At 33.9% G+C, this 17,491-nt stretch overlaps 3 protein-coding genes across 4 annotated transcripts; 2 read left to right on the plus strand and 1 right to left on the minus strand.

The window, feature by feature from the left end:
* Positions 1 to 38: 38 nt before the first annotated feature.
* Positions 39 to 1,652, plus strand: LOC21389921 (NAC transcription factor 29). Its single transcript, XM_010095302.1, has 3 exons — positions 39 to 210; positions 1,021 to 1,280; positions 1,395 to 1,652. The coding sequence occupies exons 1-3, from the start codon at positions 39 to 41 to the stop codon at positions 1,650 to 1,652; spliced, it is 690 nt and encodes a 229-aa protein (XP_010093604.1).
* Positions 1,653 to 2,842: 1,190 nt separating this feature from the next.
* LOC21389922 lies at positions 2,843 to 5,745 on the minus strand. 2 transcript variants are annotated; one of them, XM_010095303.2, is made up of 4 exons: positions 5,303 to 5,745; positions 4,715 to 4,953; positions 4,218 to 4,366; positions 2,843 to 3,376 (listed from the first exon to the last, which is right to left on the minus strand). In XM_010095303.2, the coding sequence occupies exons 1-4, from the start codon at positions 5,470 to 5,472 to the stop codon at positions 3,146 to 3,148; spliced, it is 789 nt and encodes a 262-aa protein (XP_010093605.1). In that variant the 5' UTR covers positions 5,473 to 5,745; the 3' UTR covers positions 2,843 to 3,145. The 2 variants fall into 2 exon arrangements, with proteins under 2 accessions (XP_010093605.1, XP_024019577.1); XM_024163809.1 differs by having other exon boundaries at positions 4,715 to 5,060; positions 5,303 to 5,333.
* A 7,239-nt stretch (positions 5,746 to 12,984) lies between these two features.
* LOC112091062 (60S ribosomal protein L30-like) lies at positions 12,985 to 14,664 on the plus strand. The gene is made up of 3 exons (XM_024163808.1): positions 12,985 to 13,153; positions 13,823 to 14,071; positions 14,432 to 14,664. Exons 2-3 carry the CDS (start codon positions 13,873 to 13,875, stop codon positions 14,500 to 14,502), a joined length of 270 nt encoding a protein of 89 aa, XP_024019576.1. The 5' UTR covers positions 12,985 to 13,153; positions 13,823 to 13,872; the 3' UTR covers positions 14,503 to 14,664.
* Positions 14,665 to 17,491: the final 2,827 nt, after the last annotated feature.

Raw genomic sequence — 17,491 nt, forward strand, 5'->3', positions numbered from 1 at the left:
AAAGTCTGACTCTTTGTAAACGTTGATCGTCTTCAACAATGGAGATCACACCTGTGAATCTTTTTCCAATAGGCATCAGATTTTCACCAACTGAAGTAGAATTGGTCGATTACTATTTAGCTAACAAAGTCATGAACAAGCCTTTTCAAGATCCCACTAACAGATTCCAAGAACTTGAGCTTTACAACTACACTCCTAAGAAACTCCAAGGTAATTTATACATTCCATCAATCTTTCATTATTATTATTATTATTATTCCTATTAGTATCGGTTCTTGTCATATGCATACTCGAACATTTTCTACGTCTTTTTGGTTGGCCTTTTCTCTTCAATCCACGATGTGCATGAAAAAATAGGTTTCTGCCTTTTTTTTTTTTTTTTTTTTTGGTTTTTACGTTCGTTTTTGATTTGATCTGTCTTTCAACGATATGAAAATGATTTCTTGAATATTGTACGTTTCGTTTTAACCTATATGTAGTTCTTGAATCTTGGTGATCAACAGTACGTACTAGTCAAGATGATAAATAATATTTTGTCTTTTATTGTTTTCAATTTCTATGCACTTCTGTTTTGATTTAAATTGTTATGTTAATGAATAATATTATATTATTCTTAACTGTTATATATATGACCGAACCGGAAACTGACTAGTTGATTATCATTGAACACCAATATTAACAAAAGACGTGTGGCTCTTCTAATTTGTATTCCATGTTCTTTTTGTTGATAATCGTTATTTTTTTTTTCTTTGATTTGTTGTATATATCTTTTCCTCTATTTTCTTTTTTCACCCCTGATCAGTTTGTAAAAGATAATATGGAAGCCGGTATTATATACAATGAAGGGTTTCTTAATTTTCACATATTAAAACGTACTACGGAGAAATATTATGGAGTACTACAGGGTTTCTTCAGTATTATACATATATGTCCAATGATTATCTAATTTCCCCACACCCTTCACGGAGTTCAGTTTTTATGTTTGACTAATACAAATATTATTCAACATTGTAAATACAGAAAAGTATGGAGTGCAAAAAGAGCATGAAATGTATATCTTTGTGAAAAGGATGCTGAAGCATCAAAAAGGAAAACGTCTTCAACGTAGAATAACAGATGGCAGTAATGGATTTTGGAAAGCTTCAACGGGAGAGGTAAAAATAGAACTCGCCGGAGTTTTAGTTGGACATAGGAGGACCTTAGTCTACTACAAAAGTGAAGGACAAAAAACCAACTGGCTCATGTACGAATACAGATTACCTGATCATTATTTTGTGCAGGTATGTATATATATGACCAATAGTAGACTAAACTTAATTTGATACGAACACTAAATTTTTTATGTTGTCTTTCGATTTGTATTGGTTAAAAGTTCTTATGATTTGGTATTGCAGTTGGATGATTGGCTCCTTTGCAAGGTGTATCTAAACGAAAAGGAGGAAACCAAGTCTAAGACTCGACTTAACTCAGCGTTGGAGTCTACAGTTATAATCAACACTAACATAGACATTCAACAAGCAAAATATTCCTCAGCTTCTCATGCGAACTCCAACAGTGACATCCAACAGCAGTTTCAAGAAGCGATTTTCACCGAGGCCCCTTGGACCATGGATGACCTATTTCAGATCGCAGAATATTCTAGTCATTTATAGAGTTTCATTCCAACAAACCTAAGATGGTTTAGTTTGTTTTAGTTTTATGTAACGGTCTTAGGTTTAGTAAGCGTTACTATAGGTTTAGTTGATTTGCGGGTATTATGTATACTTTTCAGGCATAGGCACCCTTTTAATAGGCCTATCATAAATTTTAATTATCAAATGCGTAGTTTAGGCTATGTCTTCTGTCGTCAGAATCTGCTTGATATTATTTCCCACTTGTCCTCCTTTCTTAGTTGTTTTGGTTTTGAGTTTTCTTAGATGGGTCATTAGATAGAACGATTGTAATTAGTTGGTCTTATTATGAACTATTTATCATTTTAATGATATGTTAAGGGTGGATAAATAATGAGGGTGCCAACCTAGTTGGGATTTCCTGGTGCACCTACTGATTCCTGTCACCCAACAATTTTATTTGAATTGATGTATAACAACCGAATTAATCATACCATCTATCCATCTCTTTCTTTTTTTTTTTTTCGCCTGTAAAATTTGTTTTTAGTTCTTGCGATAAAAAAGATTATATTGAGAGAAAATTGACAAATATTATTTGAAGTTAGTGAGACATAACATATATGTAAGTATATAATGAAGATCAGGACCTAATTGCCAGTATTTTTATCGGCAAAGTCTACAAAGAAAGTTATTCACGAAGTGTTCTGAGTTAGAATCCATTCTTTTCCTAGTTTATCGAATATTCATAAGTTGCTTTATTAAGAAGCTTTATTAGACGATGGCAAAACTTTATCTACAAATCAACTAACAAATCTCATTAAGCCACTAAGAACTTTTTGCCTCATCGTCAAAATCCTGCAAAAGAAAAAGGCATAAAAATATTACAGATAAGTCCTAAAATGGGGAATTAACACCGATGATAGATTAAATAGAGCTATAAGAAAGGGTGATAACGAAAGGCAAGCCAAGATCCAGATTTTTGTCAGGAAAAGAAAAGCGAAAACACCAAGACAGTAAACAATAATAATTTAAACAATTCATCACTTATAACTAATTCAAACAAGATGAACAACAAGAAGATAATATCTTGGAAAAAAAAAAAAAAAAAAAAAAAACCAAACTCAGGTTAAAACTTGAGTTTGAGTTTGAGTTTTAACTTTAGTTCATGTTTTTTTTTTTTTTTTTTAGAAATTGAGTTTGAACTCGAATTTGAGCTAAAATTTGAATTTGGAGCGATTGTTTCTTTTTTCTCTTTAGTTTTGTTGAAGTTGGTCCATTCAATTTGTTATTCCAATCAGAGTGGAGTTTTGGAGGATGTCGTTTGATGAAGTGAGAAGTTGGAGAGTAAAGGAGAGATTTGTGATTGAAATTAAAGATCCAAACCGCCTTGCTTACTGCTGCTTAGCTCCCTCCAAGTTCCCCTCCTTAATAAAACCTTCAATCACCAAATTTAGGAGTTGCTTTGCTTGATTAAAGCACCTCCTTAATCATGAATAATAATCAACTGAGAGAAATTATTTCAGAGCTGATGATGATCATGAGAGGGCGATCTCAACCGGCGAAGCAAAAGCTGCAGCCTCCAACTCCTGCCTGGTCAGGAGCCTAGTAGAGGGACTGAACTTTGTGTTCAAGAAAGAAGCCAAGCCATCCGACTTGACAGATCTAACGGAGAATTCGGTTCCTAGCGCTTCGACAGTTTTGTCAATGAACACTGATCTTGGCATATAGTCCTTCATGCGGCATATAAATTCCAAATGGTCCCTTGCCTGCCACCAGAGTAAATAGCTCAAACATTATATAAAGGTTTTAAAAGGTTAGACAACATAACATAAGAGTTGAACGGGTCATTTGGAGGAAAAACAGAAAAGAGTTGCAAATTCAAATCAAGCAAACTGGAAGAAAAAAACCATGAAATGAGAGCAATCTCAAACTAGACCATTGTGTACATATTGATTGCTTTATGATTGTTCAAATAAATATTTTCCCCTGTTTCTTTGCCAATCTGAATCTATCTCGTAGAAATGTAATCACCAAGTGGTGCCCAAACTTCGGTATTTTTCAAATCAAATTCACTACAAGATTCAACCATATTTTTGGTATGCAAGACTAGCAGACTGCAAGACGAGGCTACTATTTTTTTAGATACCCACTATAACATTCACTTTGATTTTGGATTTCAGCTCAAAGTTTTCGATACCTATCCATCTAACATCAAAGTTCAAGCAATTGTAGATCTCATACGCCTTGTACTAAAACCTAATTCACAAATGAAACCCAATCTATTGCTAGCCCCGGCTAGTAAATATCCGTGAAACTATACCATATAGATCCCAGCTTCAAACAGAAATTTAAAGAGAAAGAAACTCTATTTGACATAAATACTTCAATTTGATTAGTCATTATAGAGGATTAGCATGCAATGATACGGTATTAATGCTGACAGCCAATTTTAGCAGCTGCAAACAATAAGAGTTGAAGAGAACAAAGTCCATAAGAGCAGGAATAAAAATATCAAAGGAAGAAAAAAAAATTTTACAAGGTACTGATATGTATGTAATAGTAATAAGAAAGTGTTTAAAACCAAAGAATAAATCGAATTCACCATACCAGTCGATATTCTGGCGCCCGTTTCGGGAGTTTTAAGTAGGCCATGTTTCTGACATCATAGTCCCACAAAAATGATGTGTGGTGGATCCACCGGTTCTTAGTTATGGATTGCGCGTTCCCACCAAACTTGCGATTACCAAATACATAATCTAAAATCAGATGGTACCAAGTAAACTTTCTGAGAGCATGTTCCATTAAAATCTAACTCATGTAAAACAAATATGTATCACTAGCACCATTCAAGATTCAACAAGATGGATATTGGATGTCAATTTATAACCTACAAAAATCATAAGGATCTAAATTTCAACAAAGAACTTAAGAAAGAAATATATGACCAACGAAAAGATTAAACTTCCCCTCATTTACGTAAAATAACACAAGAAACATTAATTGTTGCAGACAAGCCAAGGATGCTCACTAAGTGATTATGTACGAATTACATATGCTTGTGCAATAATAAAAGCAAAATCAACTTCTGGGGTCTATTTAAATACCATTTTCACGAAGATGGAAATCACCAATTCCTTGGAATACTCTATCATAGAAAAGGCCGGTCCAGGACATAATAGGCCTTGGATACATTTGCAAGTCAGCAACAGCCTCCTTGTTGCATATCAAAGTAACAAAAACTGTGCCACTGCCAACAACAACAGTACCACCTCCGGTGAACCTCCTGATCACAGGAATCCCATCTCGCAGCACTGGTTCGATTTCAAGAAGCTCAGAAGCTGCCCTGCACATAGAATTCACAACACGATTCTTCAAGTTTCTCTCTCTTTTCTGGTTTGAGATAAGTACCTTCTTGTTTTCACTTGCCCTTTCCAGAACTATGGAACTTATCTGAAAGTATTTTTTTATATAGATCAAAACTCTGAAAATCAACAAAATTCTCCATTTAACCACCATCTTCAAATGGCTCCAATTTCAAATTCAAAGACATTTCTCATAACTTTTCTAACCAAAAAAGTTGAACCAAGTGAAAATTGCACTAAAAATATTCTCTATTCCTAAAACAATCCTAGTTTCGAAATATCCAATTGGATGAAAAAATTAAGGAAGAAACTTTCAGGAACTGGAATTACCCGGAAATGCCCATGACGACAGTTGGGTGGTGGGTCCCATCGTTGATGATACACCAATTGTGTGAGGAAGTTCGAAGCAGATTTTCTTCAACATGAAGTTGCTGCAAAATGGGAAGGCCTTTGAATCTGACCAGATTCATCACAATGCTTCTGCTAAGAAGGCCATTCATTGTCGGCTATTTTCCGAGAAATTTTTTTTTTTCTAGGGCTTATTCTTATCAGTCTTCAAAAGCCCCAACCAACCAGCAAAGCAACCATTTATTGAACCAATCTGAATGAGGACGAGCTTGTCGGAGCCGTACATCGGTTGGTGGGATCCGATGAGGCTGCAAAGCTATTGGAGAGCGAAGGCCATGGCGACGAGGCGGTCAAAGAGTTTGGTCGGACCGTCGGAGTGGGCGTGGCGGTGGTGGTTCAGAGGCGGCGGCGGCGGAGTTGTTTTGAGAAAGAAGACGATAGAAAGAAAGTGATAAAATTTTAATCGACCTGGTTTTTTAGGTGATGTGTTATGATTTTATTGGGTCGTGACTTGTGAGACAGCAAAAGGGCCATGAATTTGGGATCTAGATTTTTTATTACAGTATTTTTTTTTTATAAAATATAAATTTAATTTTTTTATAGTATTTTTTATATAATAAGTTGTGTAAATGAATATATTAATTTTTTCTTTTTTAATTGGTGTCTAATATTTTTCTCAAAAAAAAAAAAATTTAGTGTTTAACGAATTAAATCACACTATATTATTCATGCTAAGTACAAAAAAAATTCATGATATAATTAATTAGATCCTAATTGAGATATTAAAATTAAATACGAGATCTCATGCCATGAATTAGACCGGAGATCGAGGACCCTAGTCTTGAATAGGGGTGTAAGAAATGAGTCCGAACTCGACAAACCCGCCTGAGCCGATCCTACCCTACCCGAATATAGTGTTAAAAAAAATTTTTTTAATTTTTTCCGGTTATACATATGCTAAATCCGCACTGTGCGGGTCGGGTGGCGGGACGGATTCGCTTGAACCCGTAGAAGGCCGACCCGGCCGAATTAAGTACGGTAAAAGTAATCCCTAATTTCCTTTCCTTCTCTCACATCTCCCTCGAGGCCTCAACATTATTTTCAGACTTCACTTCAGTTTCTCACACCGCGCCGCTCAATTCTCTCTTTCTTTCTTCTTATTTCTCAGATCTCACTCAGCACCACTCTCTCATTCTTCTCTGCTCTCTATTTCTTCCCTGTTATCTTTCTTCTCTGTTCTCAGATTCACCTTTCGGAGGTTCTCAGTTCTCAGCCGCCGGTGATCTCGTCCGCAAAGAGCTCACCTGCTCCTGTGCTCTCTCTCAACAAGTTGGCCTTTTGTTCTTATTTTCAATTTTGATTCAATCAATTTGGACTCAGATCTGTCACCATTCGTTTTGTCGTTTTGATTATGGATTTAGGGTTTAATTATAGTCGATGTTTTTAGCTTTTGTTGGTTACTCGTGTTCTGTTTCCAGATAGTCTTTACTCTCTTTTTTGTTAGTTTATAGTTTTTTGTTTCTAGTCGAATTGTTTCAAGAAGGTCGAGGAAGAAGAGTGAAGACGCACTAAGAAAAAGGCATTTTTAGGCTAATTTACTTATTGAATGGAAGAGTTAAAGGAATTGTTTGATTGGAAATTGGTAGTAGTCCATGAAATGAAATCATCACATTTTTCTTTCCCAATAAGAGTATTAAAACTGAAATTTTTGACCTCTTGTAACCGAGCGGGAGACCAGCGAAGTAACACACAGGCCTGCCCAATCAACTTCAGGCCCAAACCGACCAACCCACAAAATCAAGCCTACTTGAGGTAACCTGAAGGGTTACGGGTTTGTGGGCCAATATGTGTATTGTGGCATAAATTTCTCTCACTCCGACTAGTGCGGCTCGGCCCAAAAGACAGGCTCAACCCGAGCCTATCCGGCCGAGTTACACCCCTAGCCTTGAAGAAGTACGGGCATGTTAGGCCAAAATAAGAGGCAAGAGGGCGGGCGGGTAAAGTTGACCTGTTTTAAAAAAAAAAAAAAAAAAATGTTTGGGGGCACAACGGGAATTAAAAAACACGGCTATAGCAATTAGTTCGTACGTTCTAGACTTGCATTATGTTAATGTGTTATGCCATCAGTACCTTTTAATATGAGAATCTAGAATATTACGCGGTATGCTATCTAAATCCATTAGCTTTACATTTACGTCATCATCGTTAACTAACATGAAAATGTTACGGTGGAATATAAGGAAAAAAGGAAAACATTATCAAAACATTCCCTTAAAGATTAGAGGCAGGAGTCTAGCCAACCTTGTCAGAAAGAAAAAATAATATAGTAAAATAAACTTTTTTTAAAGTAAATAACATGATCTAAAATAATTGAAGTAAATGATATATTTATTAGTAAATGATATATTTATTAGTAAATAATTTATTACTCGGCGTCAGTGACGGAGCCAGCTTTTGATCTCACTAGGAGTATAAAGGTACACTAACTTTTTTTAAAAATAAAAATAAAAAAATATTGTAGTATAGTATTTTTTAAGAATTACCAAATACGATTAGAGAATTTGACAATATGAAAAAAAATTGCTAATAGGGCATTGTCTTGAAATGTCATGTTTATATAGATCTATAAAAAAAACAATTGCATGTGTTTTACTTTAATGTTGGTTTGATTAGATTAATAAAAATACCCTATTATAGAGTTTTTTTTATTTCTTTTCGAGGTTATAAAAAATCATACCCGATGTTTTAGAGTTTATGGCCTCGTTCGTTTCGCTTATTCGAGTTTAGAATTCGAGTTGAGATGTGATTTTATGTGAGAGCTTTTTACTGTAGCAAAAAAGTTAGATGTGACTGTTTGTGAGAGCTTTTTACTGTAACAAAACTCGAATTCTAAACTCAAATCAGCGAAACGAACGAGGCCTATATGTATATATGTCTTTAGATTTTAAACTTATGCTCAATTCTTATTTTTTAGTGACCAAAAATTGACCTAAATACCCTCACAAAATAGAAATAATAAGAAAAAAAATTGTAAAAATATGAGTATCTTGGGGTATTGTTCCTAACCAAAATAAATTTTTGACCGATAATGGGTAAGTAATTAACACGATTTGAAATGTAAAATTATAAAAGAGATACAATTCAAAATATGAAGCATATGATTTTTTATCTCAAAATGTAGGGTATGAAGATGGAAAAAAAAAAAGCTCTCATGCATATAAATAAGCAAAGTTGTTCGTAAAATACATAGAGAAATAAAATAAAAAAAATAAAAATTTAGTGAGGACATGTATAAAAATATAAAATTTTAGTGGGGACGAAATTGAAATATTGAGATTTGTAGGGGGTCAAATTTTAGTTTCAAAAATGTCAGTGGGGGTGGCTGCCCCTGTTCGTCCCCACATAGCTTCGCCAATGCTCGACGTAAATAATTATTTACAGGTAAATATGCCATTCATTTTAATTATTTAAAATATGTTATACTTGAAAGGGATAAAATCATTTTGGTTCCTTGTAGCATAACGAAACATATTCTTGGTGTTTTGTGTTTTTGATAGCATTAAAATGGTACCTTGACGTTTTTAAAAATATCTTCTCGGTACCCTAAAGCTAATTTTTAGGACATGTGATGTCCAAACTACATTTCTTATCAATTAAATAGATATCAGTATTTTTTTTTTAAAAAATCTAAAATATTAAAAACAAAACAACATAATAAAAAAGCTCATTATTTTTTTCTAGATCTAGTAGTTTTTGATTAATTAAATAGAAGGGTATTAAGGTCATTTATATCTCAAAAATCAACTTCAGAATACAAAAAAGATGTTTTTAAAAACGTCAAAATACCACTTTAATATTATAAAAAAGATAAGATACTAAAAGCATGTTTTACTATAACACATGATACTAAATTAATTTTATCCATACTTGAAAACATTTAAAAAATATGTTATTCACTACAAAAATTATTCCTTTTCACCTCTCTTCTTCTTTACTTCTGTACTTATTCTTCCTACAAAAACTAATGTTATTCACTACAAAAATTGTTCATTTTCACCTCTCTTCTTACACATTATGATCGATAACTCTGTTCCATAAGCATGTTTCACTATAATACATGGTACTGAATTGATTTTATCCGTACTTGAAAACATTTAAAAAATATGTTATTCACTACAAAAACTGATGTTATTCACTACAAAAATTGTTCCTTTTCACCTCTCTTCTTCTTTACTTATGTACTTCTCCTTCCTACAAAAACTGATGTTATTCACTACAAAAATTGTTCCTTTTCACCTCTCTTCTGTTCCTTTTCACCTCTTCTTCTTCTTCTAATGTGGGTTCAAATTTGAAGCAAAATTCAGATTTTGTGAGACTATAATAGAAACTCTTAAATTCATATTTTTGTGAGGAAAAACATTATTTGAACTAAAATTAGGGTGTGTAGGATCTGCTTGGTATATGTATTCAAATTAAGATTTAAACCGGTAATTATCATTCCAAACATACCCTTATACCCTCCGAGGTAGGGCCGGCAATATGGGTCACGACACGACGACACGACTCGAAAACGACACGAATTTTGCGGGTTAGGGTTGAGAAAAAAGAGGTTCGGGTCAGAATTGGGTCGACCTGAAATTGACACGAAAATACGGGTCAATTTCGGATTGGACCCGCCTAACCCGAACACGACACGAAACTCGTAAAAAACTAAAAAATACATATATTTTTCATTTCATATTTTAAATTTTATTATGAACTTGTGATATCATGATAGTTATACTCAAAATCTTATACTATTATTTGCTTAATTTCAATGGATGTTATTGTAATTTAGTGTGTTATGAATTTTAAGTTATCTCTAATATGTAAAAAACTAAATAAAAGTATACAATTTTCGTGTCAATTTCGGGTTCACGGGTCAATTTCGTGTCACGGGTCATTTTCGGGTCGTGTCGTGTCAGCTCGTAAAGTGGTCGAGTCGTGTTCGTGTTGCGGTTTTTAAAAAATTTCGTGTCACAGGTCGTGTTCGGATTGACTGAAAATTTTAAAAAAACGATCAAAACACGATACGTGACACGAATTGCCACCCCTACTCCGAGGCTCCAACCAAACAATGTTCTATTCTTGGTTGTCGGTGCCGTTTGAAACAATGTTCTTTTCCAACGGTAAAGAAGGGGTTTCGCTTCTTTACCCGCACTTGAAACTCCCCAGCCGCCACTTTCAAAAAAAGAAAAAAAGAAACTCCCCAGCCGCCTCACTCTTTTTCCATCTCTCCTCACCCCTCTCTCTCTCTTCCTTCCCCGAGTTTCTCTCTCTCTCTCTCTCTCTCTCTCTCTCCCCCTATTGATCTCTTTTTCTCGGTCTTCGTCTGGAGATATCAAGCTGCGACGGAGATGTTGAGCCGCCGTCGTTCTTCGTTGGAGATTTCTGCCGCGAATCGCCGGAGAAGAATAGAGGGAGAAGACTGGTTTTGTCGCGATTCCGGATGCGATTTCTCCATTTCCCCTTTCTAGTTTTGTGTTGACTTTTTGCCGCGATTTAATTGATTTTGCTTATTTGGTTTTGTTGAGTTTTGATGCCGCGATTTCGGCTTCGATTTCTCGATTTTGCTTCTCTGATCTTTTTGAGTTTTGATGCAGCTTTCGCCGGAGATGTTCCGATGTGGCCGGCTGGGAAAGCCTTTTCCTCTCTCTATCATCGCTGCGGTGAATCCAACGTTCAGAATCGCCGACAACATTCCGGCTTCGCGACGATCTCTTCAATTCCGATTTGCATCTTTGTCGTTTATCGTACCTTAACTTCACTCCAAGTGTTCGACTAAATGCCGCCATAGAACTCCTCTTCTTTCGAATCTGAGTTTGTAATTTTGATCTAAGTTTTGTGAATTTTGATCTGTTGAATATATATACATGTACATGACTAACTTTCATATATTATTTTCTTTTCTCTCTCTGCCATAGCTTCTCATCAACATTTCTTGGGCCTCTGCATCAAATCACGATGTTATTAAGGTAAATTCTCCAAATGGGTTCCCATCAAAATTTCTTTTTTCTTGTTTGGTTGCTGAGAAAATGGTGCAATTCAGCAACAAGAATTAGAGTGAGATATAAAAAATGAATGAGACTTCTCTTCTGATATACGGAGAGTTTCCTGATCAATTAAAATTGTCGGTTGAGAACAATTTTTAACTTATCTTTTGTTTTTTGTTTTGACAGCATTACGTTGTTTATATGGGAGCTTCAGATCCATCGCTGAATGGAAACCGAGATGATGCTAAAGTTGCAGATCTACTTATCTGCAATTATTGTCTTCTATTATTAAACCAAGGTTTAATAATATATAGTGGATATATATACAATAACACAAATGAAACTCTTATTATTTTCGTTTTGTTTGTCATAAATATTGTTGTTATGTTACTATATGTATTTTCTGTATATTATTTTTGCAGCGAAGAAAATTATGAGAGAATGTCTATAATACACAATAACAATCATACTTTTATAGAGGATTCTCTGCCATGCTTACAGAGCTTGAAGCTTCTGTTCTATCTGGTACTTTTTGTTTCTCTCGTCTTTCTCTCTGTCTGCTTGTGTTTTTTCTTTTTCTTTTCTTTTTTTCCCTCTTTTTGTCAATTCAATTATTTATTTATTTTATATATTTTTAACTCTTCTTCAAAATATGTTTTTTTTAACGGAAAAATATGTTTTTCAACAGGTTCCAATTCTTCTTTTGGCATTTCATTCCATTCAATTTAAAAATACTTCAAGGATAAATATTGTGAACGATTAATTTATTTATGTTTTTTCATGGACGATTATTGGTTTTCTTTTCTTTTAACTTTTCCCTTGGATTCTGAGCTTGGGGATTTTGTGATTGTTAATACGCTGTGTCATATCGACGGATGGAACAGTTAACGTTTTGGTTTCTATTTCAATTGGTATGGAATATGTTTGTCTGTTGACTATCTGAAATTGTGCTAGGCAATCTAAAGGACTAACAATGATGGAAATGCAATCATTAAAAAATCTACAGATTACCTGTTGGCGCATTTAAGGATTTTTGGTAGAAACTAGCTTGCAGATTACACTTAATTTTAATCATTCTACACTTGACCATGTTTTGAAAGGAGATGGTATAGTTTTTGAGCTAACAATTCATTAACCTTTGGATGATTGCTTGTGTGATATTTTGTGAGATAACTGGCCAGAAAATTTTACTCAAAATTAGATCTCTACTGAGCTTCTTAAAGGGTAAGATTTGTATATCTTATTATTATTATTATTATTATTTTTATGTTGAAACATCTGTTTTTCAATAGTACTGATATTTTTAGCTCCAGCATTACCATTGGCGTTTGACTACTGTTACCACTGGTTCGAGCTCTAATGTTGCGGTTGATCTTAACTTCAATTTTATTTTAAGTTGTAAATCCCAGGTTGATCTTAACTTCAATTTTATTTAAAGTTGTAACTCCCATATTACAATTGGGTTTTAGTCCAACATTGGCATTGGTTGTAGCTTGAATGTTGCCACCACTTTTATCTCTGATTTTGACTATCTTCGTAACTTTGTGAGTGGTATTAGATCAATTAAATTATTGCAAGTGTTGGTGTTGCAGATAGGGGCATTTTAAAAGCAAAGATATGATCCCTTGGATTCACCCAATTTTTGTTGAAATTCTTACTGGTTTTATATACAAGTAAGATAATATTTTAATTAACATTTGCTATTAAAATCTTCTTAGATACTCCTTACGGCGAGGACTCTTGTGATCGTACTAGAAATGTTGATTTTAAGGAAATTATGGCGTTGGCAGGCTAAAAAAAGGTAGTTAATTATTCCTTGCTTTTGCTTGCTTACTATAACTACTGCAAGACCATCAATATTATTAAATATTTTTTATGCTCCATATTGATTTATTGCAAGTACAATCTTATTGCAGTCTTACGGTGTTATTCACAAAGGATATCAATATAAATAACGAACCTCCTTAGCTATGGTATCTAAATGATTTAATTTCTACTTTTTTCCGTATTCATTATGTCTTTAAATTAAAATTTTTAAATTGTGAATTGTGCTTTTTTGTTGAATGTGAACTGTTTACATGAAAGTATGGGGAATTAGATTTAAAATTGAATTTGTTTTGATAGAGCAGTGATTATGTGGTTTTGCCATTTGTTGTGTCTCTCTATTTTGCTTACTTTTTTAAAATCTTCTGTTCATTCCTTTATTTAGGAGACAATAAAATTTCATGCTTGGCACTATACACCTATGACTTTCTGTTAGCTGTTCTTTTTTTTCCCTTTTTCTTTTCTTCTGTTCTTTTTTATTTTTTATTTTTTTTGCTTAGCGTTTTTTTAGTAAGTTGCGTGTGATTTTTCTTGACCTTCTTGGTGCAGTACTACATATTAAACTTTTTGCCTGGCATTATTTGAGTTCAGAGTGGGAATGAAATAATTATAACAAATTGTGATACATAGCATTTTTTTGATGAAGTTGATTCGGTTTAGTAGTGGAGGTTCTGAAAGTTGTTGAAATTTGGGGAAATGAAGACTTTTAGCATGTTAAAATTGTTTTTGGGAGTTCATCACTACAATGGCAACAATGTAGACTTGGGAACAGCAGGTGGAAAATACTACAGAGTATGCTGCCTAGGCATTATTGATCCAGGTGACTCTGATATCATTAAGAACATGCCTAGTGAACATGGAGGATCCCATGATCTGCATCAGGTCTTAGATTTTGGTGAGTCCTTGCCTTTTTTTCTTTTTTTTTTCTTGTTGGGAAGTGAGAAATAGCTAGTGAAGTAAGCTTCCAATGTTTGAAAGGTTCAAGATTATGATATTGGAAGCTCCTTTTATGGTACTTCTTGATTGTTCTATGGTGACTTTAAATTTTAACTTTTAGGATGTACCGTATCCCATTTTATGGACGACTTGAATTTTAATTTTACTATTGTTCTCTAGTAAAAAAAAAGAATATGTGGGAAATTCAGATGTAAAGGGAAAAAATAATAGTAGGATGGTCATAGTTAGAAAACATCACAGATGCGCATTAACAGAAGTTCACTACTGTGCGGTCTTTGTTTGTTTCACTGTTTTGAAGGTGACACAGCGGTGGTGTTCAAGGAATTTGTTACTGGTTATGATGATGATTTGACATGCAGATGCCCTTAAGCTTCTATGGTCGAGAGGCCCACTGTTTTCCTAGTAGTTGCAATTTTCTGTTCAACCTTGCAAAGTGGCGGTGTAACCTTCTTTTCCCCTATGTTGCTTTCTTGTTTCTTTTTTTCAAGGGATGATGTACCTTAGGACTTTATTAGGCTCAGGTTTTTCCTTTTTTTTTTTTTTGGGTGTGTTTTGATGTGCTGCTAATTGGTTTTAGTTCTGTTGTTGTTTAGCGACATTTGTGAGTTTTGAATGAGATTGTTTTTAAAGAAAAAAGACCACTATTTTTGAAGAAAACTAAACAAAGCTATATTTCTATAAATTTGATAAAAAAAATCCGCATTAATTTTAGAAGCAGAACATGCTCATCCCTCAACTAGTAACTTTAGAATATTAGAATGCAGAGTGTGTTTATTGTAGCTGCTCTCACGTTCTTACTAGTCAAAAGGTTTTGTTTATCTATTTTGTTGTCTTCTGTGCTCTTTTTTCCCCTCCCCTGAAGCATTAGTTTTTCATTCTCTATATTTTCTTCATCTTTTTTCTCTTCTTTCGTGTTATTCTCTCTCTCTCCTTTTCGCTATTTAGAATCGCCATCAACTTGAATGATGAGGTCGACATCTACGCTTTGGTGGCGAACTCTACTCTATTTCTTGATTCCATTTTTTTGGTGCATGTTTTGTTCTTGAGAAAGTGTGGGAAAATCGAATGAAAGATTGGGTTGGATGATTCTCCATACATTTTCCTACTTTGAAGCTTTTTTCTGAAGTGTTAATTTCTCCATTGGACCAAAATTACTGTTGTACTTTTTCCGTATAAGTTCCTTCAACATGTTCATTATTTGCTTATGGTGCCTTTTTTCTTCATAAATTTGGCGTTTGACTACATTTCGTGATTTCGCCATCAGACATCTTTTATATTGATTCTTGAGTTTATGATTCTTCAAGTTGCGTTCCCTTTTTCCGATTTTTAGTGTTGTATTAGATTTTTTTGGTATATTAGATTTTTAGATGCTTCAATTTCAAAGTTAGAACTGGTCTGCCATTGATTTTGGGCACACTATGTGGTGCCATTAAGACGACAACACTCGTTTTACGCCATAAGGCGCACATGTTTTATTTGCGTGTTTGTGTTCGATATATGTATTTTTGCTGTGCGTGTAATTTTTACTATGCATTGGGATGTGATTGAGGTGGTTTGAGAAGAATAGGAAGAAAACAAAGATGGATGTGTTTGGGAAAGGAGAGATATGATGGGAAAATTGGCTGGAGAAAACTTTCTGCTTTCCTTTGACTTTTTGTAATGTCGTTCTCAATTTGGCTCTACAAAGCTGTAATGATTCACTGCCTCTCTAGTTTTTTGGAGGTTGGGCTTCAAAACCATCTCATCGTTTGCTTAATTGGTCTTTCAATTTCACGTTCAAAATATACACCACCATGGGGCATGCCATTGCCTGCTTCCTATTTCCATATGATTATCGAGGGTCATGCCTGATTTGGATCATTGTCTCTCTCATTTTTTTTTTTGTTTTTCCTTCGTTTCTTGTGAAATTGGTTTCTGTATAACAGAGTTAGGAGTGGTATTTAACTAGTGAAAGTATTATGAAGTGAATCCCTTTTCGGTATTCTGGTTTAATAAGAAACAAAAAGGCTCACTTTTCTTTTATTTCTCCCTTTTTCTTGTTCTTATCACTCAGTTTCAATCTAGGATGTATTTTTCTTTCATAACAGTTAAGGCATTTTAATTGCAAGAAAACATGGTTACAAAATTTCTTTTCTAAAAGCTACATCATTTATATATTGTGTGAAAGATTGCCTGCATTCGTTTCTACTGTAAAAACTCTAAAACCAAGTCTACAAACCTAAACTCCTCCATAAAAGCTGCTACTTTGTAATTGTCTCACAGGTTCACAAAGTTTGGTGCATTAGTTTCTCATAGACCAATTGAAGGCATGGCATTAGCTGATGCAAGGTTTATACAGAAAAGCGGTGCTTTCTTTAACTATTACAGGACAAGTCAATTGACATTCTTTATTCTATTTTACGATAAAATTCTCTTTAACTTTTGTCTTTTGTCACTTGCAATATATTTTTTATACGTTTTTCTCTTGAGATGTTTAATTCTTAGTTGTCATTGTGGGAAATAAAATGCAGATGTTGGTACAGGGAACTATCTTCAATTAATTATGCGAAGACTTTCTTTCTTGGTAGGAAGAGTCTTCAGCCATCTGGGAATATATGATGCATCAATTACAGAGAGTTTCAAAGGTCGTGAAAGACACTTGTTTTCAGTATGTTAAGTTGTTTGACTGTGATTACATTTTAAAGATTATATTGTTTGTCCTCGTTCTAGCTCTTTTGTTGTTTTTCGCATTACAAATTCCTAATGACAGTATTTATAATCAGTTTAAAAAAATGAATTCGAGAAAGTCAAAATTAATCTTTAAATAAACATTTTTAACAACTAAAAAAAAATGTCAAAACACTGCATTCAACTTTAGCATTGAGGGTCACACGTGGGATGCACGTGGATTTCAACAGGTTTTTCATTAACTGTTTACTACCATTTCTTGTTTTCATTACGTATATTTGTTGATTATTGTCATTGGTTTTTGGTTTACCTGAATTTTGATTGTTCAATAAGATAAGATGATTTTTGTTGCAAATTTTTAACATTTTCTCTCTCTCCCCCTCTCTCCAACTGCTATTTTTAATATAGTTCCGAACTTTTATAAGCTGTTAATTGAAAGTTTTGTGGATATGATATGAGTTAGACAAGATTGTACCTTACTAAGCCCATCTTATTAGTTCTTCTGAGAGAGAGTGGATAATTTTGTTGCTCTTCGTATTTTAATTAAAAAATATGCCCGCAAATGTTTTGTTCTTGACGTGAAATTTCCTTTGTTTGTAGTAATATTTTTTAATCCAATGTATGCCATGTGTGCTTTAGGTGGGGTTGCGCATGATTAGTGTTGCAAGAATTTAAGAAATAGTTTAACTTT

This window comes from Morus notabilis, unplaced genomic scaffold, assembly GCF_000414095.1.
Source record: "Morus notabilis unplaced genomic scaffold, ASM41409v2 Scaffold1147, whole genome shotgun sequence".
NCBI lineage: Eukaryota > Viridiplantae > Streptophyta > Magnoliopsida > Rosales > Moraceae > Morus > Morus notabilis.